This window comes from Felis catus, chromosome E1, assembly GCF_018350175.1.
Source record: "Felis catus isolate Fca126 chromosome E1, F.catus_Fca126_mat1.0, whole genome shotgun sequence".
Classification (NCBI taxonomy): domain Eukaryota; kingdom Metazoa; phylum Chordata; class Mammalia; order Carnivora; family Felidae; genus Felis; species Felis catus.
This window is the reverse complement of record NC_058381.1, coordinates 55441020-55468804: the sequence shown is the minus strand read 5'-3', so window position 1 is coordinate 55468804 and position 27785 is coordinate 55441020. Positions and strand designations below refer to the sequence as shown.

The window sequence follows — 27785 nt, the reverse complement described above, 5'->3', positions numbered from 1 at the left end:
TGGCCCTCCTCTCCTGTGGCCATCCTCCCCCTGCCCCAGCCCCAGAAGCATCACCTGGCAGGGATCAACATATCACAAAGGCTGGATTCTCACTGCCATCACAGCAATAGGCAGGGGGATTCAGGCCAGGTCCTCCTGGATCTCACGAGGCTGGTATGGGCCAAAGCTGGGAAGCCAACCCTGTCAGGTCAGTGGGACTTCCCTGTCCCGCTCCGCAGGGGGACACAGAGTGGAGGTCCAGGTGACCTGCAGAGCTGTGGCTGACTGAGGGCAGGGAGATGTATGCTGTGGGCCAGTCCTGGGCCCCGCCCTTTGCCTGATTTGGGGTACTGGAACCCCAGGCTCCTTGCCCAGTGGGACCACTCCCTGTGCCTTCAGGCCAGACTTAATACTGCTTAAACTATTCCAGGAGGAAAGTCAGCTCTGCCTTTTTTTTTTTTTTTTTAAACGTTTTATTTTATTTTTTGAGAGACAGAGCAGGAGCAGAGGAGGGGCAGAGAGAGAGGGAGACACAGAATCTGAAGCAGGCTCCAGGATCTGAGCTGTCAGCGCAGAGCCGGATGGGGGGCTGCAACCGACAATGCAGGATCATGGCCTGAGCCGAAGTCAGAGGCTCAGCCCCCCAGGCGCCCCTCAGCTCTGCTTTTGAGGAAATTCCTCAGCCTCTCGGAGCCATCGGCCAACAAGCCCTGAGATCCATTTCAGGCCTTTCCCTCTAAGTAGGTAGAGAGGAGGCTCTTCAGGGGTCAGAAGCGTTGAGTTCTTCGTAGTCCCCAGCCTGGTACCGCATAGGTGTGTCAGGAGGACCTACTGGGTGTTCCTTGTTGGAGGCATCAGGACTCGGCGCTGATGGCCAGAGCCCTCGGTGGACCCGATATCCCCAAGCCGTGGGCGTTATGATTCCCTGGGGTTGGCTTCACACTCTAGCGACCAGGAGCGCTTCCCGAGCTCTCACCCGATCTCCCCAGGGACGCAAGCCCAGCTCCTGGACGTGGGACCAGAGCACAGCTGGGGACGGCGGGGGAGCTGGGAGCCCGGACCCCGCGACGCAAATGCCCTCCCGCCTGCGCTGCTTGGGCGCAGGGCGGGGATGGACATCCCGACACGATGGCTGAGTCGCCACTTGCCACCCACCCTCCCAGCCCGGCCCACCGGAAATGACGGCACTTGCGCAGGCTGACGTCGGAGGGTCCCGGCAGCTCCCAGTCGCCCGAGTCACCCTGGGGGAGGGGCAGGTACCCAGCCCGCGTCGCTGGGCCCTCGGGCGACGGACCGCCCCGCCCGCTGCGCATCTTGGATTGGGTTCAGGGGATCGGGCGACCCCAGGACACTTTCCTCGGGTGCCCCCAGCCTTGCAGGCCACGCTGCCCTCCCAGTCCCCAGACGCATCGTTTCAGCGCCCGGCGCACATTGCACTGAACGATCTCGCCCCATCTGCCCCCTCCGCCCCCCCGCCCCCCAACACCAGTCTGAAGTCAGTGCCAGGCGGGGTAAGGCGTGAGTGAGGTCATCTGGTGCCCATCCCCCCTGCCTCCATATACCATCTCATTGTGTCCCGGACAACTGTCTGCTCTGAGCAGGGAATTATTTTAGATTCTCACGGTCCTTGTGGTCAGAAAATGCTTCCGTATGTCTACCTCAAATCCCTGCAGTTTAAACCCTCCAGGCCTGCCATCAGTGGAGTGACCTCTAGGGTGCAAATGCTGAGTGTCCTCCTGTGGCCTCACCCTTACTCCTTTGAGACCTCCCCGTGGGGCTATGGAGAAGATTCAGTGAGCTGACACAGGCCAAGTGCTTAGCACCGTGTCTGGGTCATGGGAGCATACACTATTCAGGACCTTTTTTACCCGCAGGACCTATTTCTTGCCCATCACGAGATCTCTTCTGGCAGGGCTCCTGAGGCGGGTTGGGGAGACCCGTCCAGGGACCTTACCTTCCTGGTGGGGGATTGCTGGGGGGCAGGTGAGGCTGCAGTCAGGGTGGGAGCCAGGGGCCTCGGCTGCCCAGCTCCCACTGCAACTTGCGTACCTGGTCACAGATTACGGCCCCACCACATGGGATCCATTTGCCTCTGGGCAGGTGGAGAGCTGGTCGAGGGCAGGAACTCTGCGTGGTACAGAGCAGGTGCCTGATGAATGAACAAATAAACGCTCTGAAACCAGGGGCAGCACCATATTCCTTGACTTTCCTTCTTTGTCCCTCCCCTTGCCCCACCTCAGAGGCTCCTGAAATAACTACAAAATGAATCTGAGAAGGAGTTCGTGAACATGTGTGGTTCCTATCGACTGAAGGGAACTGCCAAATTGGCTCTGTCTTCTGTGACGCGGGAGTTATCTTTATTCATTTACCCAATAAAGAATTGGGTGCCAGGCCAGTGCTAGGTGCTGGCGGCCCAGGGAGCAAGACAAACCCAGTCCCTGCTCGTGAGAAGCTTACATTTCAGTAGGAGAGACAGACATAAACTGAACAAAAAGGCGAAACTATTTTAAACGATGGCAACTTTTTAGTAAACACACCAGTAGCTAAAATAGCAACAGCCTGGGATGGGAAATCTCCCAGCGAAGGAGAAATGGAAGAAAAGACCCCAAGGAAGAGAACGGGGCAGCCACACGGAGACTGGAAGGAGATGTCCCAGGCAGAAAGAGGTCAGAGGGTTTGAGGAAATGGAGGAAGACCTGTGTGGCATGAGTGGATGCTGGGGGCTCCCAGGGAGGGTGAGCAGGGCCCCAGTCCATGCAGGGCCTTGGAGGTCAGGGTGGGGGCCCAGCGAAAATTGTTCCTAACAAAGGGCTGCAAGGTGTTTTCAGTGGGGGAGTGTTGTGAGCTGCATTTTATTTTATTTATTAAAAAAAATTTTTTTTTTTTTGGTGGGGGTGCCTGGGTGGCTCAGTTGGTTGGGCATCTGACTTCAGCTCGGGTCATGATCTCGCGGTCTGTGAGTTGGAGCCCGGAGTCGGGCTCTGTGCCGACAGCTCGGAGCCTGGAGCCTGCTTCGGATGCTGTGTCTCCCTCTCTCTCTTTCTGCCCTCCCCCACTCACACTCTGTGCGTGTGTGTCTCTCTCTCAAGAATAAATAAACATTAAAAATTTTAAAAAAAGTTTTTTTTAACGTTTGTTTATTTTTGAGAGACAGAGCCTGAGCACAAGCAGGGGAGGGGCAGAGGTACCCCTGGGAGGTACCATTTACTGAGATGAGAAGACAGGCAAAGGTCAGGAGACAGAATGATTGGGCCTGGGGGAATGAGGTGTGGGAGACAGAATCACCCACAGTGGGGGAGTCTTAAATACGGCACTGACTCCTTTGACACTTCTCCCATGGGGAGGTGGGTGGAGGTCCCCTCCCCTTGAACCTGGTGGGATTTTGATTGCCTTGACGAACAGAATGTGACGGAAGTGACTTTATTTATTTAAAATTTATATTTAAGAAAAAAGATTTTTTTTTTTTTACGTTTACTTTTTGAGAGAGAGAGAAAACACAAGTGGGGCAGGGGCAGAGGTCCAAAGCAGGCTCTGCACTGACAGCAGCAAGCCCAATGTGGGGCTCAAACCTGCAAACTGTGAGATCATGACCTGAGCTGAAGTCGGTCGCTCAGCCGACTGAGCCACCCAGGTGCCCCTGGTGGAAATGACTTAAATGTTATTCTCAGGCTCAGTACTAAACAGCCATGCAGCTGCCTCCTCTTTCTCTCCAGACACCCTCTTTTTGTATGCACCCTTTGGGACACTCCCTCTCAGAGCTGTGACGCCCAAGCCACATGCAGAAGTCCAATATTGCTGTGACCATCTTCACCCCCAGCTGAGCCCAGCCTCTGAGTCTGCCCAGCCCGGGCGCCAGATGTATGAGTGAAGAAGCCTCCAGATGACTCCAGGTCCCAGCTCTTCCGGGTGAACCCTCCCCTACCTCTGCTAGTCTCCCCAGCTGAGACCACAGACACCGTCGAACAGATGCAAAGCCACCTCAGCTGGGTCCTGTCTGAATTACTGAGCACAGAATTTACAATAAAGTGGTGCTTGTTTTCCACCCGCGTTTGGTAGGAGGTGGTGACACGGCGAACACACATCCGATTGACAAGCAAGTCCCAAGCTTCCACCTTGAGACATCACCTGCATCCTTCCTCCCCATTCCACCTGTGACTGCCTGGGCTCAGCCCTGGTCCTCTCTCCCCCTCCACGCTGGGTTCCCAGTGTTCAGATCACTTTATCTTTCCTGCAACAGACAGAACGGCTTTGCCAAGACATAATGACATCCGATGACATTCTTCCCCTGCTTCAGAGGCTCCTCAGTGCTCACAGAGTGAGATAAAAGCTCTTGGACAGGATATGAAGCCCTTTATGGTCCAGTCCTGGCCTGCCTCTCCAGCTTTATCTCGTATCACTCCACATTTCATCCCAACCAGGTCTTTCTGGGCCCTGGGCAAACCAGGCTGTCTGCACTTTTGGGCTTTCTTTCTACTTGTTACTCCCACCTGGATGTGGGACAGGTTCCATTGGCCTGTTCCGCTCTCTTTCCATCCTCTCTATCTGCTCGGTGGCCCGAGGCTGAAGCTTTTGTGGGCCGCATCAATGGCCTCCCTTGTTCTCTTGCTGTCTGGGAGTCCACTGATGGGAGGCACCAGCAGGAAGTCAGAGAGCAGAACAGTGAAGGTAGGGTATCCATCCCATGGCTCCCTCCCTTCCAGACCCTGTGAGGTCCCTGTTCCTGTTGGTCCTCTCTTACCACGGGGCTCTCTTCCTCTGGACTCTGCTTCTTCCATTCCTCCCTTGCCAGGGTCCTGGACAGACTCCAGTCTCGACCCCAAGGCTCTTTAGTGCCTGTATGGTTGTCCTGTCTTGGCAGTAGGAACTTGCCTTTGTCGCTCAGGCCCTAACACCTTGCAAAGGATGTGGCCCTTAGCAGGTATGGAGTTAATGTTTGTTGCGTGACTGATGGTTAAACTCAGAAAAAAAGGGCTCATCGGAGCCACAGACTGCGACTCTTCCTTTATGCTGGGCATAAAAGGAGGGGCATGGCATGGTTTCCACATAGGAAATCATAGCTAAGAGCCTACTAGAGAATCATCAAATTAATAAAGATAACTAATTTCTTTTTTTAAATGTTTATTTATTTATTTATTTATTTATTTATTTATTTATTTATTTATTTTGAGAGAGAGACAGAGCATGAACGGGGGACGGTCAGAGAGAGAGAGAGGGAGACACAGAATCCGAAGCAGGCTCCAGGCTCCGAGCCATCAGCACAGAGCCCGATGTGGGGCTCGAACTCACCAACCATGAGATCATGACCTGAGCCCAAGTCAGCTGCTCAACGGACTGAGCCCCCCAGACACCCCAACTAATTTCTTTAAAGTTTTAAAAGCTCTGTTTGACTACTATTTTTCCTGTATAAATCTAGGCTTTTTCCTTAAAGATTTTGACTACATGAGTTTTCAAGCACATGCACAAAAGTAGAGAGAACAGAGAATCTCCACAGACTCCACAGGTTCCACAGTGACCAAGACTGACACATTTGCCTCCTCTTGCCTGTGTGTTCTCCGTCTTGTGTTTTCTTTGCTACAGTATTTCGGAGCAAACCCTGGTCATTAGGCCACCCTGCCTGTCTTCAGTATATGCACTAAACAATACCAACAGCGGTTAAAAAGCAATCACTGGGTGGCGTCTGGGTGGCTCAGTCGTTTAAGCACCCAACTCTTGGTTTCGGCTTAAGTCATGATCTTGCGGTTTGTGTGTTCGAGCCCCGCGTCCAGCTCTGTGCTGATCAGCGCAGAGACTGCTTGGGATCCTCCCTCTCCTTCTCTCTCTGCCCCTCCCCTGCTTGTGTGCTCTCTCTCTCTCTCTCTCTCTCAAAATAAATAAATAAACTTAAACAAAAAACTATCATTGGTGGGATTAAGGAGGATGTTAAGTTTAACCTAGAGACAGTAAATACGTGGTGAGGATAAATGGGTATCTTTCCACCTAGATGTATCAGTGGTCACTTTCCTCAAGATAATATTTTTTCCAGCCTACAGGGGCAAGAGTGCCCAGGGACCTTATAAGATTTCCTCAAGATGGACACCAAGATTTCCTGAGGAGCAGAGTACCCAGTGAACAGGAGAAGACCTCCTGAGGTTGGAGGAGGGTAAGTGGACTTATTTAAATCCATCCCGTGAAAGCTGATGGGAGGAGAAAGGTCTCTGGATGTCGAGTAATATTTTGGTGCCGCTGGGAGCGGTTGCAAATCCCTGAAATGGCTCCGAGTGATGGACAAGACCAAAGGGCTCACAATTACTCCCTTGGGATGGCCAGTTAACACCTGCTCTTGGTTTTTGTTTTTGTTTTGAAGTAAAATTTATTGAGGCATAGTTTACATACCATAAAATCTATCCCTCTTAGGTGTATGTGAACTTCGACAAACATATGCAGTCATTGAACTACCACCATGATCATAGCACAGAATGTTTTCATCACCCCAAAAAGTTTCCTCATACCTTTTTTTTTTCAAAAAAATTTTTTACAGTTTTTTAAAAATGTTTATTTATTCCTGAGGGAGTGAGCAGGGAAAGGGCAGACAGAGAGGGAGACACAGAATCCGAAGCAGGCTCCAAGCCTGACGTGAGGCTCGAACTCACAAACTGCGAGATCATGACCTGAGCTGAAGTCGGATGCTTAACCGACTGAGCTACCCAAGCGTCCCTAAAAATTTTTTTTTCATGTTTATTTATTTTTGAGAGAGAGAGCGAGAGACAGAGTCTGAGCAGGGGAGGGACCGAGAAAGAGGGAGACACAGAATCTGAAGCAGGCTCCAGGCTCTGAGCCTGATGTGGGGCTCAAACTCACAAGCCAGGAGATCATGACCTGAGCTGAAGTCAGATGCTCAGCCGAGCCACCCAGGTGCCCCTCCTCATATCTTTCCATAGTCCCATCTCTCAGCCTACTCCCAGCCCAAGGCAACAATCCCTTCTTTGTCTTCTGTCCCAATGTTTTGTCTTTTTTCCAGAATGTCCTATAAATGATATAATACAGTAAGCTGCCTTCTGCATCTGGCACAGTACTTTTGAGATTCATTCACATTGTTGCTGCCTGGATCAGTGGTTTGCTCCTTTTTGTTGCTAAATACTAGTCCCATTGTGCCGGTGACCCCCAATCCGTTTATCCGCCAGATGATGGACATTTGGGCAGTTTCCACTCTTTGGTGATTATAAATGAAATTGCTGTAAGCATTACACAGGCTTTTTGTTTGGATATATGTCTTCATTTTTCCTGGGTAAATACCACAAGTGGGACTAGTGAGTCATGTGGTAACTGTATAATTTAACTTTATAAGAAAATATAAATGCTCCCCATCCTCACCAGTATTTGGTATTGTTGTTTTTATTTTTTTTAACCCATTCTAATAGGTGTGTAATAATTATTACATTATGGTTTCAATTTGCATCTCCTTGATGACTAATATTCCAAAAATTTTTTAATGTTTATTTATTTTTGAGAGAGAGAGAGCTCGAGGGGGACAGAGGATTCGAAGCGGGCTCCATTCTGACAGCAGTGAGCCCAGTGTGGGGCTTGACCTCATGAAGAGTGAGATCTCGACAATCCGAGCTGAAGTTGGACGCTCAACCGACTGAGCCACCCAGGCTCCCCAAGATTCTGAAAAATTTTTTAATGTTTTATTTTATTTTTGAGAGAGAGAGAGAAAAACAGAGTATGTGGGGGGGGGGGCAGAGAGAGAGGGAGACACAGAATCCAAAGCAGGCTCCAGGCTCCGAGCTGTCAGCACAGAGCCCAATGTGGGGCTCGAACTCATGAACTGTGAGATCATGACCTGAGCCAAAGTCAGTCGCTCAACCGACTGAGCCACCCAGGCGCCCCAAGATTCTGAATTTTTAATGTCACTGCAGCCTGGACTGAGGTTGGGTGATTTATAGAGTCGACTGGATTTTAATTATTTTTTTAATGCCAAATAAAGACACTATTCCTTTGTTATCTTGGAGGGATTAGAAAAGCCACAGAGCCTGCCCAGAATGTTATCCAGGGCAGGGAAAACCCACCTCTGGAGCAAGGACAGAGCTATCCTTCAGAGTCTGCTCCTTGGGTGACAGGGCAACATCCCTGTCCCCCTCCTCTCTGCCTCCATGCCTGTCCTACCCTGCTTTGTGCCACCCTTTCACCGGATAGATGGTCCACCCCTCATTTTTCACCTGTGGGATTCCTATTTAAGCTAAATGCCACCTTTCTTTGAAGCACCTTAGGATTTCCAGAAGCTTCCAGACACAGCATGCAAGATGATATGGAAAACATGCTGCCTCTTTTGGTGCCAGAGTTGGATTTGCTGTTTTGGTTTTGTTCTTTAGCAGTTGTGTGAGTTGCCATTGCTTTGGGCAAGTAATGAAATTGCTTTGAACTTCAGTTTCCCCTCCTGTGAAATGGGGATAATACTTACCTCAGAGGTAGGTGTTTCTTGTGTTAGAGGCATCATCATCATTGATAATATTAATTTGCCTCTATCAAAGGCTCGCTCAGCTGAACCATATTTACTTCTTTCCTCGTTTCTTTCCCAAGCCAATTGCTCATAAAGGGCAGGCCCCGTGACTTAAGCTCCCAATGTCCCTGTCCTTGACACAGTGTTAGTAAATAATAGTCCCGCAACACATTTTGTTGAAAACAGATGGACCTCCAAGCCTTCTCAGGGAAGGCAGGTGGCCAGAAAGGAGTTGTGGGACCTGGGGGACCCTCCCACTCTCATCAGGCCAGGGAGCTGCTTTTCTGGAGCCTGGGGCTTGTGGCTGGAAAAATGCGGGGCTGTCTGGTGATGTGGGTTTGACAGGTCAAATAAAAGGGAACCAGGAAAGCAAATACCGAGGGGGGAAAAAAAAGGAATGGGGAGAATCGGGATTGACAAGGAAGAAACTCAAAGGAGAGGGCTGCCTGGGAAAGTACGGGCCCAGAGTTGCGTGGGACCAATGGTGAGGATGGGGGCAGGGAATGGGAGGCTGGGAGGGTTGCGGGGCCCTGGCGGCCGAGTGGAAATGGGAGAGCTGGAACAGGGACAGCGCTCTGAAGCCGAAGGGAGGGCGCAGAGGTACGGGGTCCGGGGGAGCAGGACGCCTGGAGTGTGGGGCGACAGTGGATCCGAGGGGGAGACTCCCGGCGCACGCAGCGGGCGGGGCGGGGCGCGGCAGGTGCGGGGGCGGAGCCACGTGAGGGCGGAGCCAAGTGGGGAGGAGCCTGGAGGGGGCGGGGCCGACGCCGGGCCCGCAGGCGGGGTGCGCCGCTCCTCTTCTGCGAGAGCAGCGGGGGCCGCGGAGCTGGAGCTGGAGCCGGAGCCCGGGCCGGGGCGGGAGTCGGGGCCGGGGCCGGGCCGGAGCGGGCTCCAGCGATATGGGGTCGGCCGACTCTAAGCTGAATTTCCGAAAGGCGGTGATCCAGCTCACCACCAAGACGCAGGTGCGACCGGGGCCCTGGCCTCCCCACCCACCTGCCGGGCTGGGGGCTGGGCAGGGCCGGGGGGCTGCGCGAACTTGGCTTGTCAGGAGATGGGGGACCGGCTGGCCTGCAGGGTGACGCTGAAGCCAGGGCCGGAGTGGGACCCTTGGCCTGTGGCCCAAGGCTTCATCCCCTAGCCCTAGTCCCTCACCCCCAGCCTCCTCTCCCGGGAATATCCCTCTATCCGCAGCCGCTGTTGCCACCTTAGGCTGACGTGTGCCTACTCCCAGAGCCGGCATCGCTGCTGTCCGCCACCTGTCCCGCCCCCTCCCCCCACCCCACCCCCGCTCCCGCCCCTCCAGCCTCGCGTCTCCAGCTTCCCCTCCTTCCCGCCCCCATCCACCCATCCACCTCCCTGCTCCCCTCCCTGCCCCTCGGTGCCCGAGGTTCCCAGACGCACAGACCCTGGCTGATTCAATGCAAACAAAGCCGGGCCGGCGCCTGCCGGGTCGGGGAAAACAGCTGGTGCGCGCTGGTAGCGGCCTCTCTGGGCCCAGGTCGATGTCCACAGCAAGGGAAGGCCCGGGTCTTCCTGAGAACGTGCAAAGAGTGGCGGGCAGCACTGCAGCCTAGCAAAGAGACCTGTTCCCAGGCCCATGAAGTCCGGTTTCCCAGCTGGGGATCACTGCTCCAGGGGGCTCCTCCTCTGAGGCCCAGCGGTGGGGATGGCTGTGTTTTCAGGTACCCTCTGTTCTCTGGGTCAGGGCTGACAACCCTCCAAGTTGTCTTTGACTGGCTGGTGTGGGGCCTGGGGATGTCTTTCAGCCTAGTCCATGCCTGCACACTCCCCTGAATTCGCAAGTGGCACAGGGATCACCTCCTTGCCCCCAACATATAGGACCTGGCCCCAGCAAGGCTGCTTCTCTGCCTACCCCTTCTCTCCTTACCCCTTGAACCAGGCTGCCCTGGCTACAGAGATGCCCAGCCTTGATTCCGCAGATCCCCCACTTTCAAGGGAGTCAGGACTGCTGTCTGGGACTTTCCTCTTACCCTTACCCCCAAGGGCTCTCTCTTACTCATGGCAGTTAGAGTGGGACTGAGGGAGCCATCTCCCCACAGCCAGCTGGTCACAGCTCCAGAGGCTGGGCCTCTCGTCTTATACTCTCTCATTCCCACGAGAGATAGGTCAGGTGCCTGGCAAATGCCCAGGGCCTCTGGAGAGTCCAGACCCAGCTAAGAGGCATTTGATAGAAACCAGATTTGCTTCTCAGCCACTTCCCTGATGGCTCCTGATTCATTCTAGCACTTGGCTTTTTGGGGATGGGGCTTCTAGGTCTATGGGTGGGAAGTGGGCCAGTCCCTCTGTGTGGGGCCACAGGGAGAGGAGGGAGGGAGGCAGACTCCCATGTTTACCTACCAGGGGAAGGAAACACCTTGTTGGAGGAACGAACTATGGGCTGTTGGCTCAGCAGGCAGGGTCCTTTGCCAGACCAGCAGGACTAGCTCAGCCAGGTCCCAAAGGATCTGGGTAGATTAGATTCCTACCTGCGCTGGCCCTCTCCCCAAAATACAGTGTGCCCATGGCTTTCCCGGCCCTGTTATGGAGCTGGCTGCGATGCTACTGTCCCGTTTCCCAGCTGAGGACAGTGAGTTGGCTTGGGTCAAGACTGGAGCCGGAGACCAGGCTGGGTCTCCCTCCAGAGACCAGTAGGGCCCTGCAGGTGGGAAGGGACCTGGGGTGGCCTGAGGGAGAGACCCTGAAGCCTCCGGTCCTGCAGAGTGACTTGGCTTGGGCAGCTGGGGAGTGAAGACCAGATCCCAGTTGGTTGTTCCAGACCTTGCCACTCAGAATCCCCAAGGAGACTCAGGCCAGTGGTCCACAGGGTGTCCTCTAGTCTCAGATCCTTAGAGGCTGTGCTGTGAACACAGATGTTTGTTCTGGGCCGCAGACAAACCGACCCAGCACCTTTTCCTGTGGTGTGGACGTGAGCCACCACTGCTGGGCCTTCCCTGTCTTCCTGCACTGCATCCTGTTTTCTTCCTGCCCTGGGCTAGGCCCGACCCTGGTCCTGAGGCTTAGCAGTTTGGGTTGTGTTTCCTGAACCTTCCCTAGGATGGGTGGGGCGCTAGAAGGAGGACCTTCCTGGACCCGGAACCCTCCCCTAGATCCTGCCTTTTTGGAGATTCTCTCTGTAGGCCAGGTGAAACCTGGTGGGTCCATGTTTACGTGTGTGCACATATATGTGCGTGTGAATCTGTGGTGACACGGTCCTCCAGGACAGGTCACCCTTAGCAGACTAGAGCACTTGTGGTCCTTCCTTCCCTCTCACCCCCAGCAAGTTGAAAAGATGTAGCTGGGCCCCTAAGCTGGTGGGGGGGTCTGGCCTGAGCAGATGTTGGCAAAACCGGGCTAAGAATATCTGGTTTCCCACCAGGGTAGTTCAGTTCCTATGCCCTGGCAGCAAGAGCGTTCCTACCTCCAGCAAAAATACTCTTTTCAAAAAAGACTGGCTTGGACTCTAGAAGCTTCCGTGAGTTGTGTGGAGCCCAGCTCAGGTAACTGAGACTGGAGCTAAGCTGTGTTTCTCCCCTCAGAAGCCTGAGAGGCTCCAGTGACCCTGGCCAATACCCATAGCATCAGGCCAGCCTGGGGTAGCCAGGTGATGGTGACCGAGCCACAATGGGAGCCAGAGAGCTGGGACTCTCTTCTGCTTCTTGGTTGGACTAGCCTGGGGCCTCCTAAGTTTCCTTCTAAGTCTCTCTCCTCATTTTGAATTCAGTCCCTAGGTGATACTTGCCTGATGAACTGGGCCAGAGGTCAAGTCCACTGGTGCTCAGATGAGTTTCTGCCCCTTTAAGGGGGTAGTAACCACCTGGGTGGTGGGGAAAGTGTCAGAGATGGGGGCTTCCCAGAGGTGCTCCCAGGTTTTCTAGGATGTCCTTCCCCACCCCAATCCTGGTCACCCACACTGTGTGTGTGTGTGGGGGGGGGCGGGGGTTGTGGCATCCTGTGATTCCAGTGACTGTCAGAGGGCTGTCCTGGCTGAGGGCAGGAGGGCCAGCAAACCCCAGCCCCAGGGCCCCTCCTTTGGCCTTTGTTCTCCCCAGCTAACTTGCTCTACCAGTTCTGAGACTGATCAGGCCCTGGTACCAGGCCTGGCCTGAGGGCCATGGCCATGTGCTGTCCCCCAAGTGCTCTCCTGTAACTTGGAAGGTGGGGGGGCGCTGCTTGGGGAGTGGACCAGGGTACACGTGGACCTTGATGAGGCTTTCTACCCCACCCGGAGCTTGGACAGCCCCACTGGTGCTCAGCCCCGCCCAGGGACTAGATTGAAGCGATCTCTAGGACTAATGATGGCCTTTCCCTGAACAAATATTGGCTGAACATCTGCCATATGCCCCAAGTGCAGGGTCAAGGAAACAGGGCTGGTGGGCTAATGGGGCCTTGAGGCAGGTGCATTGAGACCCTGGAGTCGGGGCCTATGATGAGTGACTGAGGGTGGGGAGCAGGGTTCCAAGGTGGAAGCAATCCTGTCTGGATCTAGAGCTCTGGGAGAATTCTTGGAAGAAGGGGATTCAGAGGACGGAGTTATTTTTAAATGAGATATATATATATATATATATATATATATATATATTTTTTTTTTTTTTTTTTTTTGATGGTAAGAGTAATGCACACTGTGTGTGGATTTGTGTGGTAGCAGGGCATTTATCAGCGCTTTCAGAGAAGGGAGAAGGCTGGGTTGATGGAGCAACCAGGGTCTCTTGTGGGAGCTGCTGTTCAGAGGGTGCCTCGGACACCCTGGCCCTCAGCAGACGAACATTCAAAAGGAAAAAGTAGTGATGCGTGCGCTTGCCAAAAAATATCAGTTAAAAAATAAAAACCACCCAGAGGGTTAATCTCTGTGAACATTCTGTCATTTTCTTCTAGGCTTTTATTGCTGTAAAATTTAGCAAAGATTGTGACCACCTTGCAGTTAGTTTTTACCTTATCTTTTCCACACAGTGTTGTACCTTGAGTGTTTTTCATTCATTAACACTCCTTGGGAACACGGTTCTGGCGGTTTGGATAATAACCCGTTATAGGGAAGTGTCTTAACTTTTTGAGTGTTCCCTGACTGTTGGCTAGTTAGGTCGATTCCAACTTCCCACTATTATCAACCATAGCACGTCAGTGAGCATCCTTATACGTGCACCTGTCTGATCATTTCTTTAGGGTTTCTAGAAGTGGAATTGATGATTCAAATTGGTGCCCTCTGTGAACTGCCTATGTGATTCAAAATGCACAACTGTGTTTAAGGTGTGTCACTTCCCTAGGACCGGTGGGACTTTGGAATGTGCTAGAAGGGTGGGCATGCGGGGAAGAGGGGACAGTCCGAGCAAAGTGAAAGAGAAGTTGTGACAGGGTTGTGTCATAGGGATAGGACATACTGGTGTGTGTGCGTCCGTGTACAATATGTGTGTGTGTGCATACGTGTGTAGATACGTGTGCACACATGTGTGCACGCATGTAGGTATGTTAGGTCAGACCTTGGCTGACTGTCTGGCCCAGGTCTGGACTCAGTCCTGCAGGCAGTGGGGAGCCCTAAAGGTCTCTGTGGAGGGAACAGTGCCTTCGGTGCTGTGCTTTGAACATGGGTTGGGGGCTGTGTGGAGGCAGGATTGAGGAGATAAATTTGGAGGTGGGGCCCTGGCAAGAGTGGACTGAGCTGCGGTGCTGGCGGTGAGTGCCGAGAGGAGCAGGGGCAGTCAGAGAGCCATGCGGGTTGACTCCTTTAGACTTGGGTGCTCCGGGAGAGGGTGAAGCCGGGGCCGAGGGGAGACGGTGAGGCTGGGCTTAGGCGAAATGATCATCCATCGATCATCCATCGTCTTGCCTTCTTCCTTGGGGAGGGGCATGACCTGGGTCCCCGGGCACTTGACCTAGCAGCTTGGCCTGGGGAGGTCCCCAGGTGGGGAGGCCCTGCCAGAGGAGGACGGTGAGTTTCCCTGTGCCTCAGGGACTGAGTTAGGCTTTGGCTGCCGAACTCAGTGCCCGGCTGACCTCTGGCATCCACACCAAGTGTCTCCAGCCTGCCTGTGCCAGCCCGGGCTCGTGATGGCTGAAGCATGGCCCCCACATGGGAGGGCTCCTGGGCACCAGCAGGGATGGCACAAGGGGACCGTGGCTTCCTTGCTGGGGCTCCCTTGGCTACAGACTGGTCAAACTGTGGGCCTGTCGGCAAGGGATAGTGTAATCACTGTGGACACACCGGGTCCCCCCACAGCCTGTGGAAGCCACCGATGATGCCTTTTGGGACCAGTTCTGGGCGGACACGGCCACCTCGGTGCAGGATGTCTTTGCCCTGGTGCCAGCGGCAGAGATCCGGGCTGTGCGGGAGGAGTCACCCTCCAACCTGGCCACTCTGTGCTACAAGGTGAGCGCAAGGTACCCCGTCCCTCGCTGCCACTCCCTGCTGGGCCATTTCCCACCCTCCCAGGGGGGCGCGGAAGCTGGCCCAGCCCTGGGGACCGACAGAGCAGGTCCCCATGACATCCCGCCTGCCCAGGTCTGGGCAGTCTCAAGGTGGCACCCACCTGGACCCGCTGGCTGGGCTCTGGCAGGGAAGTGATCCTGGCACCCACTCCCTGTGAGGGCTTCCTCCGGCCCCCACCTTGCTGAGCACCTTCCCACACATCCGCTTATTCAGCTCATCCTGTGTGGTGGACGCTGTTACTGTCACCATTTTACAGATGACGACACAGATTCGGACAGGTGGTCACTTAGCAAGGTCTCAGCCAGTGAGCGGCGGGCTGGGCTCTCCAGTGAGGCTGCTCTCTGGGCCACTTCCCGTCCCCCTGGGCTGACTGAGCCAGTCTGCCTCTACCCCTCCAAAGCCTGGAGTGACCCCAAGTGTCAGAGCCCCACTCCCCACCCTTCTAGCGTACCCCTCTGCGTGTCCCCACAGGCCGTGGAGAAGCTGGTGCAGGGAGCGGAGAGCGGCTGCCATTCGGAGAAAGAGAAGCAGATCGTTCTGAACTGCAGCCGGCTTCTCACCCGTGTGCTGCCCTACATCTTTGAGGACCCTGACTGGAGGGGCTTCTTCTGGTCCACAGTGCCCGGGGCAGGGCGAGGAGGGGTCTGTGGGCCTGGCTGTGGGGCCGGGTGGGAGGTGATGGGGAGACAGGGAGAGAACCCATGTGGGGTTGGTCATATTCCTCCAAATCTCTTGTGGCGTTTGGGAAGTACGCGAGTAGGCGAGTAGGGGGTGCTACTGAGGAGGGGGCTTCTCCCACAGGGGTCTCTGCCCCTGCAGCTGGGCACATGTGGGGCAGGGCAGCTGGGCACTTGCCCTCCCTGGCTGCCCCCTCCCGGGCCTAGGGCAGGACCCCAGTGATTCCCAGCAGGCCTGAGGCTCTAGAGTTTTAGGGACCTGGCCTGGCTCCTCCCAGTCAGTGGGGAGGGTTTTTCCTCCCAGGGTCCCAGCCCTGCTCCTGCTCTGGCCCCCTCCTGCCTAAGGAGGTTTGAGGTGATTGGGAATCTACTTCCTTTCTCTTCTGCCTCTACCTTCATCCCACTGCCCATGGGTGCCTGCCTGGGCCCAGATCCCAGCCGCCTTCTTCTCCTTGGCCAGCGACCACTGAGGGGGCCTATATGTTATGTCCCTAGCAGGGAGAGGACGACGACGAGAATGCCCGGCCCTTGGCTGAGTCCTTGCTTCTGGCCATCGCTGACCTTCTCTTCTGCCCAGATTTCACTGTCCAGAGCCACCGCAGGAGCACTGTGGTGAGAGCCCCCCAGTCTTCCACCCCCCAGATCGGGGAGGGCTCTGGTCCTGGGTTGGGGCTGGTTGAAGTTCCCTGGGGCGGGACGCTGTGAGGGCAGGGGCTGCTCTGGGAGAGCCGGGCAGGTCTGGGAAGGGCTGGTGGCTGGTACAGCTGGAGAGGAGCCAGCTGGTGCCTGGCCCTGCCCCCTGTATCCGGGAGGCTGGCACAAGCACCCATTGTCCTCGCCTAGGCAGTGGGTGGGGGGTGTGGGGCTTGGACGGAGGAGGTCTGGCCCTCTCACTTCCTGGGGGCCCATGGACTCGACCTTGAGTGTTCTCTGCCCCCCACCCCCACTCACCTCCAGGTGCACCCAATTCCGTTCCCTTCCCGCCCCCTCTCTCTCTCCCTGCCTCAAGCTGGACCGAGCAAGTAAAAGAACCAGAGGAGAAAAATGAGCTTTCAAGAACATTAATTTCTTCCCTTGTGCATTATCACCTGGGGCATTTTGAGGATCTGTCTTTAGGATAATATGAGGGTCTGTGCCCCCAGGGGTGACAATGGGCGGTCTTGATCACTCACTCCCAGCCTGATCACTCTCTGACCGTGTCCCCAGGACTCGGCAGAGGATGTCCACTCTCTGGACAGCTGTGAATACATCTGGGAGGCTGGCGTGGGCTTTGCTCACTCTCCCCAGCCCAACTACATTCATGACGTGAACCGGTGAGCTTTGGTTGGACCCGGAGCCCACGGTGTGGCTGGACCCCAGGCCTTCCCCCCACTCCCCGGCTCAGAGAGGGAACCACGCATGGGGTCTTTCAAGGAGACCCTGTCCACTTGGGACCCAACGTCAATCTGATAGACATAAAGTGGGGTCATTGCTTTTCATGGACTTGAGCTGGGGCCGGGCAGGGTGGGCATGCCCTCCTACAGGAGAATTGCCATCCTCAGGTACTGAACCCCCTGCCGTAACCCCCCCTCCCTAAGGATGGAGCTATTGAAACTGCTGCTGACATGCTTCTCTGAGGCCATGTACCTGCCCCCAGCTCCGGACAGTGGCAGTACCAACCCGTGGGTGCAATTCTTTTGTTCCACGGAGAACAGGTGAGGGGCCCTTGGCCTTTCTTTCCATTCTTCTGGTTCCAGGCAGCTGGGAGCGGAGGCTGCTCTCCCGCCCCGAGTCTTAGTTGAGGGGAGGTGCTGCCCCCTGGTGGTGATGGCTTGTAATGTACCGGCCACACGTTGTGCTCTCAAAGTCCAATGTCCCAACTGTGTGTGTGTGGGCGGGGGGGGGGGGGGGGGGGGGGGGGGGGGGGGGAGGTTGGGGTAGGGGAATGGTGCCTGGGTCCTCCATCTAGAGCTGTGCTGTCCCGTAGAAATATAACGCCAACCGCATATGCAAGTCGAACATTTCCAGTGGTGACAGTAAAAGAATAAAAAAGAAACAGGTGGACTTAATTCTAATTTTTCATTTAACCGAATATATCCGAAATACTACTACCATTGAGCATGTAACCAGTGTGCAGAATTATTGAGCGGTTTTACATTCCCTTCATGCTAAGTTTTCAAAATCCGCTGTGTAGTTTATACTTACATCTGCATTCAGACCAGCCACGTTGTAAACTCTCAACGGCTACATGTGGCTTGTATCCAGCAGTGCCACTGAAGAGTGGCTGGGGAGAAGGCATCGTGAAATACCCCGAAGGATGGGGAAGCCTGGCCCACATGGGGGCGTCCCTGGGCTCTGGGGGCACATGGTGGGACTTAGCAGCTACACATGCCGTGCAGAGCTGTGCCCAGGGTGGTGCAGGCAGCTCAGGAGGCTCCCTGAGGGGAAGCCCCCCACCCTGTGGGACCCCAGCCCGTTTTTTGAAGTCCCAAGGGAGGGTATCTGCCTCTCAAAGACCTGAGGGTCATTGTCAAGCCTGTAGATGATGCAGTGCCAAGAATGGACCCTGATGTAAACTATGGGCTTTGATGATGTGTCCAGGTAGGTTCGGTGTGGCAAAGAGCCGCTCTGGCGTGGGCTATCGGTAGTGTGGGAGGCTGTGCGTGTGTGGGTGCAGGGGGTACAGGGGAATCTCTGTTCCTTCCTTGTGATTTTTGCCGTGAACCTAAAACTGCTCTAAAAATAGTCTTACATTTAAAAAAAAATAGGCTTTAGCCCTTGGGAGAAAAATCTAAGGGGTATCGACACGATTTCCCATATAACTGGCCATCCCACTCTTGGTAATAAATTCCTCTGCGCTTGGCCCAGCCTGGCCTGGGTTCTGGATGCAGGCAAGGACAAGGCGGGGTGTCTCTCTTAACTCAGGAGGGGATCAGCCTGGTTCTGTAATCTGGCTCCCAGCCTAGGGCGAGCGCCGGAACACTTGTGGAACGAGGGGGTGGCCTGGCTGACCCTCCTGCGTGGCCACCTGGGAGGTGGACGAGGGCTGGTCTCGTGGTCTCCACAGCCTCGCCCCTCCTCTGCCGTAGACACGCCCTGCCCCTGTTTACTTCCCTCCTCAACACCGTGTGTGCCTATGACCCTGTGGGCTACGGGATCCCCTACAACCACCTGCTCTTCTCCGACTACCGGGAACCCCTGGTGGAGGAGGCTGCCCAGGTGCTCATTGTCACCTTGGACCATGACAGTGCCACCAGCGCCAGCCCCACCGTGGACGGCACCACGACAGGCACTGCCATGGATGACGCGGACGTAAGGATGGGAGTGGAGGGAGGGCAGCTGGCCCTGCCAGGCTCGGGGCACTCTCTTTAGCAGAGCTGGGCAAGGCATACCAGGTGGGCACCTGGGGATGTCTGAGGGAGCCCTGGGGTAGGGGCAAGGGGTGAAGCCACCCACTTATCCCAGGCTCCACTCTTGGCAGCCTCCAGGACCTGAGAACCTGTTTGTGAACTACCTGTCCCGCATCCATCGTGAAGAGGTGAGTTGAACACTCCTCTTGCTCCGGTGGATTCTCAATGCCCACCCCCCACAATGGTTATGGCCTTGCAGGGGGGGAGGGGTTGGAGACGAGATGGGGTAGGGGGAGTCCTGACCCCTACAGGAAGGAACCAGGGTCCCTGTGGACTTGGCCACCCCTGGCGAAACCGTGGTGGCAGGACTTCGAGGGTTTTGAGACGCAGAAAAGGGCTGATGGCCTCAACTGGGTAAGGGCAACTGGGCAGGCTTCCAGGAGGAGGTGGCTCTGAGGTCAGGTTTTGGTCAGGGGAATGACAGTGGCCTGAGAGGCCAGGCAGACCTGAGTTCTTGTGTCCTGGGACCTTGGGGGAGGTTCTTGTGTTCCCAGAGCGCTGGCTTCTGCGGCTGTTACGTGGAAACAGTAACTGCCCCCTTGCCTTGTTGAGAGGATTTCTTGTAGCAGGTGCTGAGTGAGTGACCGCTCTTTGAGAATAGTAGAGCGTGCCTCCGGTGTGACAGGGCGATGGGGAGGGGTGGGGGCATGGCATCGGTTAACACAGAGTCCAGTTCAGAGTGTGGGTGTGGGGGGTCACTAAGAGCAGCCTCGCTCGGGGACAGGGGAGCCTGTGGTCTGGGGGAGGGGCAGGAGTTCCCTCCGGACCTGCCCTGGACTCAGCTTCCTGAGGGGCCTGCATCAGGACAGCTATTGATGACAGAACCTGGGCCTTTCAGGCTCTAGAGGTGGGACCAGCCTCCAGGGGAATGAGGAGGCGTTTGTGGGGAAGCCGCAGCCACAGAGGGCTGGACTGGACAGGTCCCCGCTGTCCCCCACTCAGGACTTTCAGTTCATCCTCAAGGGCATAGCCCGGCTACTCTCCAACCCTCTGCTCCAGACCTATTTGCCCAACTCCACCAAGAAGATCCAGTTCCATCAGGAGCTGCTGGTCCTCTTCTGGAAGCTCTGTGACTTCAATAAGGTGGGCTGGCCTTGGGGACCTGGCCTGGCGGACAGCGGTCTCCCCTGAGATGGGGAGCGGCCACTCTGGATAGCCCATGGTTGGGGACAGTGTCTGGGGACACTCCCAGGATGGGGATGGGGGGGGGCAGAGCCGTCTCCCCCCCCTGACCCTGCCCACCTGTCTCCCCCCCCCCCCCCCCAGAAATTCCTCTTCTTTGTGCTGAAGAGCAGTGATGTGCTGGACATCCTGGTCCCCACCCTCTATTTCCTCAATGATGCCCGAGCGGATCAGTGTAAGGCTGGGGGCGGGCATGAGATCCCGGGTGGGGGTGGGGGGGCTTCCTTGTAGAGGGGTGGGTCGGGCCGGTCTGTGGTGCCCCCGGGAGCTCGGGCTTGGGGCTCTGACCTCCCAGAAGGGACTTCTTCCTGGGCTTCTGAGATGGGTCTCTGCCCCGGGCTCCCTTCCTCCCCTCCGCACCCTGTGTGGTGACTTACTCTCATTACTGCCTGCCGCAGCTCGGGTGGGCCTGATGCACATCGGAGTCTTCATCCTGTTGCTTCTGAGCGGCGAGCGGAACTTTGGGGTGCGGCTCAACAAGCCCTACTCAGTGCGCGTGCCCATGGATATCCCGGTCTTTACCGGTACTCACGCAGACCTGCTCATTGTGGTGAGGGGCCTCCCTCAGCCAGGGCCTGGGGACGGGGGGGATGTCCTTTTGGCCCAGTCTGGAGGTGGAGGGGACCCCACGGCCACCCCTCTGCCTCCTCGTACAGGTATTCCACAAGATCATCACCAGCGGTCACCAGCGGCTGCAACCCCTCTTCGATTGCCTGCTCACCATCGTGGTCAACGGTAGGGGGGCTGGGAGCCCGCCTTCCCAGTGCTCACCACCAGGTGGCGCCAGGCCACGGGCTGACCGGCCGCGCCTCCCTGGCTCAAACCCCTCCCTTCCAATAGCAGTATGATGGTAGCTTCCTTTACACTGGTCAATTTTCTAGTAGCCACATTAAAAACAACAACAACAACAACAACAACAAAACAGAAGCAGGTGACAATAATTTTATAATACATTTTATGTAATCCACTCTATCCAAAATACCATCATCTCAACATATAATTATACCCCATGCAAATTATTAGGATATACATTTCTTAATTTTTAAAATTTACTTATTTATATAAAAGTTTTAAAATGTTTATTTTTGAGAGAGAGAGAGAGAGAGAGACAGAGCGTGAGCAGGGGAACGGGCAGACAGAGAGGGAGACACAGAATCCAAAGCAGGCACCAGGCCGTGAGCTGTCAGCACAAAGCCTGATACGGCACTTGAACCCAACAAACTTGGGATCATGACCCGAGCTGAAGTCAGACATTTAAGCAACTGAGCCACCCAAGCACCCCTTAAATTTATTTATTTTTGAGAGAGAGAGAGAGAGGAAAAAAAATGAACGAGCAGGGGAGGGGCAGAGAGAGGAGGATAGAGAGAATCTGGAGCAGGCTTCGTGCTTTTAGCAATCTCACAAACCATGAGATCATGACCTGAGCCGAACTAAAAAATCAGAGCCACGTAGGCGCCCCCCCAAATTATTGGGATATTTTATATTCTTTTTCGCATCCAGTCTCCAAAATCTTGTGTATTTCACATGTGCAGCACATCTCGGTTAGAAGTAGCTTTGTTTCAAGTGTTTAAATGGCCACAAACAGCTTGTGGTGACTGTGCTGGACAGCACGGATTTGGACAGTGGTCTCAGGGTGCCAGGATGTGCCCCAGCCTCCCGCAAGGACTGCAGACCCCTGTGTCCCCGGGGAGGGGCTCAGGCTGGCTGGCGTGCCGGGCCCAGGAGGCAGGGTGGCTGTGGGCTGAGGCAGGATGACTTATGTGCGGCTGACTTTTGGAGAGGACGTCTTGGGAGGGAGTGGATTGGACTCCAGAGTTGATGGGCCGGAGCTGGGCCCTGGAGGCCCCTAGGTGCACCCTGAGCTCTGGGGCCAGAACCGCACCTTCCCTTACTGGTTCACTCCCCGGCTCTGTCTCACACATTTTAACTGAGCACTGTCTAAGTGTAGCTGCTTCTGAGAAATGCATTTGTGAACGAGAAAGCCACCGTCCCTGCCCCAGCCTGGTGAGGGAGAAAGACACGAGACAAAGAAGCTCACAGATCGATATATGGCTTCATGCCATGCACAGCGCTTTATCTCTGACTCCACCTCACAGGCCCTGCAAAAAATAAGTTTCTAATTATGCGTGGAGTATCCGTTTCATATTCCAGAAAGACTCACGGATCCTGAGTTTGTATCCCTGCTCAATCATTTTATAACGGGGAACTTTGGGCAAGTTTACAAACCTCTCCGAGTCTGTATAAAAATGGGGATGGTTTCATCTGTGTCCGGACCCGCCTCCCCCCCCCCCCCCCGCCGCCGCCACCTTTCAGAGGTGTGGCGAGGAGTGGGCGAGAGGCCGTGTATGAGTGGCTCTGTGAACAGTAGGGCTGTCCCCCTGGAGTCCTGTAGAAGGCGTGGCCAGTGTGGCCTTGGCCTCTGAGGACTCGTTCTTCCTGGCTTTGTGGGGGCCTTTACAGGCAAGGGGCAGGCAGGGGTTTGTAGCAGGAACATCTCATCCTGTTCAGGCTGGGGGTGTGCAGGGAGGGCTGGCGGGGGCCCCAGGAGTGAGCCGGCTCCTCCCCTGCAGTGTCCCCCTACCTCAAGAGCCTGTCCATGGTAGCTGCCAATAAGCTCCTGCACCTGCTGGAGGCCTTCTCCACCACCTGGTTCCTCTTCTCTGCTGCCCAGAACCACCACCTGGTCTTCTTCCTCCTGGAGGCCTTCAACAACATCATCCAGTACCAGTTTGATGGTGAGGCAGCAGCCCGAGCCCCTGGCCTGGATGGGAATCAGGGCGGGCGGTGCGCAAGGACACCTTCTCGTCTAAGGAGGACACAGCTCCCTGTCCCGCCGCCCTCAGTCCATGCAACATGCATTTATTAAGCACCTGCTGTATACCAAGCTCAGTGCTGGGTGGAGGGGATACGGTGGAGAGCAAAGCAGAATGCTTCCTCCCCTATGGAGCTGCCAGCTGGGGATGGAGGCACGGAGGGAGGCTTTAAGTGGACGGTCACCCAAACAAACAGGTCACCTTAAATCTGATGAAAGGGAAGTTCGGAGTGGCGCCGGCCCTGTGAATGTTGTAAATGCCAGGCTGCCTGCTGTAAATTCGGGCCTGGCCACTTGTTAGCTCTGTGACTGTGGGCACATAACCTCTCTGAGCTTTAGTTTCTTTGGCTATAAGACAGTCATAACGATAGTACTAAGAGTCCTTGTCTCTGAGGGTGTTGGGAAGAATAAATAATACCCCACAAGAAGCATTTAGCAGAGTGTCTGGCGACTTCAATATTAGTGGTTATTATTGTTTCCAAAAGGAATATTTGCACTGATCGTGAGGGGGGAATGGGGGTGGGGGAGGGTAGAAAAGCATCGTGTGGGGTGGCAGCATATGCAAAGGCCCTGGGGTGAGATGCTGAACTGAAAGCAGAACAGTGTGGTGAGAGGCAGGACTAGAGAGCTGGATGGGGCATTGAAGGCCCAGAGCCGAGGGGATTCAGTGTGGGCAGCAGAGCACAGGCCCAGGCCATATTGTCCTTATTGTCCTTCTTTCCTGGTGACCTGGCTTAGGGACGTGGTCAAAATATTGAACAGCTGGCTTGGTGTGGACACTGACACGCTGGGCCTGCCCCACTTTGCCAGTGTTACCCCTTAGTGTGCTGGGCCGTGAGGGGGTCTGGAAGGGACTGGGGAGGGGCATGGGGGGAGCTCATCCCAGAAGCTCTTCTCGGTATAGCCACTGCCACCCCCACTGCCGGGTGCCAGTCCTTCTGCAGCTCCGTCTCTTGGGCACCCTGTACCCTCTCCTACCTCTGGGGTCCGACGCCCTCCTGTCCTCCAGACTCCCCCTCCCAGAAACCTGCCCGGCTGGAGGGGGAGGCGAGGGGGCCTCCCCGAGGTGAGGCGTGCTCCCTCTCTACAGGAAACTCCAACCTGGTCTACGCCATCATCCGAAAGCGCAGCGTCTTCCACCAGCTGGCCAACCTGCCCACCGACCCACCTGCCATCCACAAGGCCTTGCAACGGCGCCGACGGACGGCCGAGCCCTTGTCCCGAACCGGCTCACAAGAGGGCGCCTCCATGGAGGGCTCCCGCCCTGCCGCCCCCGCCGAGCCCGGCACTCTCAAGACCAGCCTGGTGGCCACCCCAGGTCTGGCCCTGGCGGGTGGCAGGGGGGTGTGGGTGCCTGCGTGGTTGGGGGACAGACAGGGTCTCTGGGATGTCATGCAATCTCTGGCAAAGGGCATGGCCTGAGTTGGGAAGCCGAGGGTACGGGAACGGCCGCAGGGGTGGGGGTGAGGATACTGGGAGGCGGAGGAGGACTAGCTTGGTTGGGGGGGGCGGGACTGCGCCTCAGAACTGGGTGTGCGGGGGTCAGGCATGGCATCACTAAAGTGGGGGAAAGAGGGGGCCTCGCGGGGCCCAGCGCAGATGCTTCCTCGGAGGGGCCCCACAGCAGGTGTCCTCACACCCACCTGCCCCCACCCCCAGGCATCGACAAGCTGACGGAGAAGTCCCAGGTGTCAGAGGATGGCACCTTGCGATCCCTGGAGCCCACATCCCAGCAGAGCTCGGCGGATGGCAGTCCCACTGCAGAGGTGGGTGACGGGGACTCCCACAGTGGGGTGAGGTTGGGACTTCCCTTTCTCCCCAGCCTCTGCGGTGGGGGCCGGGCCAGGGTGCTCTGGGATTACCTGCAACAGAGGGCGGAAACCCAGTGCCCAGGGCATCTGGGGACTGGGGGTGCTTTCACAGACCTCTCCCTTGTTTACTGGTCCCAGGCTTAAGCCCTTGGCCTTCAGACTCCTCATCCATCAATCTTATCTGAGCTGAGCTGGCCTTTACCCGACCAGCCCAGTCAGCCCCTAGCCTGAAACCTGTCATCAGGCTGGGCTGGGTCGGGCAGGGCCTGAAGCCCAGGGCAAAGGATACTGGGCTGGGCTGTCTCCACCGTTCGGAGTGAGCCCCCGCCAAGGGGGCCAGTGTCATTGCCTCCTAGATTCCAGGCTATGGGAGGGCCTGGGAAGAAGGGCTTTCCCCCCCTCCTCTGCCCCATGCCTGCTCCCTGTACCCCTCACTCCTGTCCCTTCCCTGGGTGCAGGAGCCCGGCCAGGCATGGCGGGAGCAGCGGCGACTGTCCAGCGCGTCAGCCAGTGGGCAGTGGAGCCCAACATCGGAGTGGGTGAGGGTTTGGGCAGGTGGCTCTGAGGTGGGGGCGGGGCGGGGGCTCTTGGCCCCACGAACAGCTCAGTGAAGGCTCGGAGGGGAATGTGTCCAAATCCAAGAACGAGCCTGGGAGCCAGGCTCCAGATCACTCCTTCCGGCTGGGTGACCTTGGACTCTCTGGCTGGGTTGCTTCCTCTGTCTACATTGTTCCGGAATATGCTGCAGGGTTGAACTCCAGTTGCCCACAGCGCTGGCTTCCTTACTAAGCTTTCCTTTCCAGCTTCCTTCCCCAGTTCACTTGTCCACTCCCTTGTGTGTGTCCTGTGATCACTACTAATTGTGCTTCAGTGGGGATAAACGTCCTACTTGGTCATGTCATTGTGAGGGTCCAAGGGGACAGGTTTTGGCACGTAGTTTATGCTCGATGACAGGCCACAGCTCTTGCCATGAATAACCGTCAGTGTTCATGGGCCCTGCCCTGGGCCAGGCCCTTGTTGTGGTGAGCGGGGACCCTTTCTGCCCCGGGGAGCCCGTGCTTCTGGGTCAGGGGTCAGGCCTATCCCCTCGCCTGTGGGGGCTGCTCTCCCAGCCCCAGGAACCCCTGTCCCTCCCCCAGGTTCTCTCGTGGAAGTCCAAGCTGCCACTGCAGACGATCATGAGGCTGCTTCAGGTGCTGGTTCCCCAGGTGGAGAAGATCTGCATTGACAAGTGAGGCCTGGGGAGGGAGGGGGCAGCAGGTGGGCCCGGGCGGGGCTGGGTGTGACCGGGAGCATGGGTCCCATGCTCCCCTCGACTTTCAGGGTGGGTTTCCCCATGTGGGCACGTTGGAAACCATCCCCTCTTCCTGGCAGGGGCCTGACGGACGAGTCAGAGATCCTGAGGTTCCTGCAGCACGGCACCCTGGTGGGGCTGCTGCCCGTGCCCCACCCCATCCTCATCCGCAAGTACCAAGCCAATTCGGGCACGGCCATGTGGTTCCGCACCTACATGTGGGGCGTCATCTACCTGAGGTGGGTCTGCCCGGCAGGGGTGGGGGGGCGGCGGGGACTCAGCGGGGGCCTCCGCTCTGGGTCCCGGCATGGCAGTAGGCTTAATGTCAAGACGGTCAACCAGGAGGGTCTCGTCTAGTCGAGGGTGGGCTCCCACTGCCTAGGGCGGGACAACAGGGTGGAAGGGGTTTGGGCTGTACCACGTCCTAGCTCCTCCCCAGTCTTTCCTGCAAGGCCTCCCAGCACCCCCCCCCCCCCCCAGTGACAGCCGACTCCCTCCGCAGGAATGTGGACCCACCTGTCTGGTACGACACGGATGTGAAGCTGTTTGAGATCCAGCGGGTGTGAGGCTGGGACCAGGGGAGGGTGGGGGCCCTGGCCCCTTGACGCTCCCCTGACTCCGTGTTCTGGGCTTTAAATGACCACAATCAGAGCCGGGGCTGGCAGAGTGGCTGAGTCCTGGGGGGCAGGCTCTAAAGGCCCCTTGTAGCTGGGATGGTGGGGTCAGGCTGTGATCAAACCCCTTTCCCTGCCCTCCCCCTCCCCAGAGGGGCATCTGGGTAGCTGTGGACCCACAGGAGCCTCCTGTCTCCAGGGCTTCAGGCCCTGGCCAGAGCCCCCGCCTCACTCTGGCTCCCCCTCAAGACCCCTTTTCTGTGCTGCCCACCCCCAGGGGCCACGGTGCCCTGATGGGCTGCCCTACAGGGAGCTGTGCGCTGTCCCTTAAGGTACCTGGCAGGGACAGGGGAGCCTTTCCAAGCCTCCTAACCTGGAACCACCTGGTCCAGGACCAGGCTTGCTGCTGGGGCCCAAAGGAGGAAGGACAGTGTCCGGGTCACTTGAGGAGGAGACCAGGGGCTACTAGACTGCAGAAGCCAGACTGGGGGACCTCCTGCATTTTCGGGGTTTGCAGTGGGGTGTTGAGGGTCTCCTGCTATATTCTCTCTGGTCAATGGATGTAGCCTGACTCTCTTATCCAGTAGGGGCAGAGAAGGGTGGGGAGGGAACCATTCGATCCTCCCTGCCCCCACCCGCTGCCTGGATGACTGGGGGGCGGAGGGGGCAGGATGCCACCCCTCCACCCTCCAGCTCTGGCCTCTGGGTCTCCCTCACCCTATTTGTGTCAGTACAATCTTTGCTGTGTACAATCGGCCTCTTTACACAATAAACCGTCCTCTCCATGTCCTGGCTCTTTGTGCTTGGAGGGGAGGGGCTCGGGCCGTGGCTCTTGTCTTCAGGGGAGCTGGGGACTCTGTCTCCCAAAGTCAGTCCCCAGAGGGCCCTCAGCATATGCCTGGGAACCAGCATTTATCATTTTCTCGGGTGGGGAAATGGAGGCTTGCCATCCTCTCACCCAGGATGCGGCCCCCTGGGCTCTGGCCACCCAGAGAAAGCGCCCAGGCAGGAGAGGAGAGAGGCTTGCCTCCCAGCCTTCTGCATGGCCCCCAGGGGCTATGCTGGTCCCAGGAAGCCACCAAAACAGCACTGGGGGCCCCTGGGGCTGCGGCCCTGTGCCTGGCAGTGCC

At 56.6% G+C, this 27785-nt stretch overlaps 1 protein-coding gene across 4 annotated transcripts; it reads left to right on the top strand.

Annotated features, from left to right (window-relative positions):
* The first annotated feature begins 9243 nt into the window (after positions 1-9243).
* On the top strand, positions 9244-27440 carry HID1 (HID1 domain containing). 4 transcript variants are annotated; one of them, XM_045044495.1, is made up of 19 exons: positions 9244-9420; positions 14667-14816; positions 15348-15518; positions 16052-16162; positions 16760-16866; positions 17131-17247; positions 18622-18844; positions 19014-19070; positions 19885-20025; positions 20209-20299; positions 20523-20674; positions 20781-20859; positions 22695-22859; positions 24027-24254; positions 24596-24702; positions 25206-25286; positions 25887-25978; positions 26122-26280; positions 26544-27440. In XM_045044495.1, exons 1-19 carry the CDS (start codon positions 9355-9357, stop codon positions 26605-26607), a joined length of 2361 nt encoding a protein of 786 aa, XP_044900430.1. In that variant the 5' UTR covers positions 9244-9354; the 3' UTR covers positions 26608-27440. The 4 variants fall into 4 exon arrangements, with proteins under 4 accessions (XP_044900430.1, XP_023099729.1, XP_023099728.1 ...); XM_023243961.2 differs by having other exon boundaries at positions 16052-16165; XM_023243960.2 differs by having other exon boundaries at positions 16049-16162.
* The last annotated feature ends 345 nt before the right edge of the window (positions 27441-27785 follow it).

Coding starts and splice junctions, on each gene's coding strand:
- HID1 (XM_023243959.2), top strand. CDS start 9,355: ATGGGGTCGGCCGACTCTAAGCTGAATTTCCGAAAGGCGGTGATCCAG. Junction 9,421..14,666: donor AGCTCACCACCAAGACGCAG/GTGCGACCGGGG, acceptor GTCCCCCCACAG/CCTGTGGAAGCCACCGATGA. Junction 20,675..20,780: donor ACGCAGACCTGCTCATTGTG/GTGAGGGGCCTC, acceptor CTCCTCGTACAG/GTATTCCACAAGATCATCAC.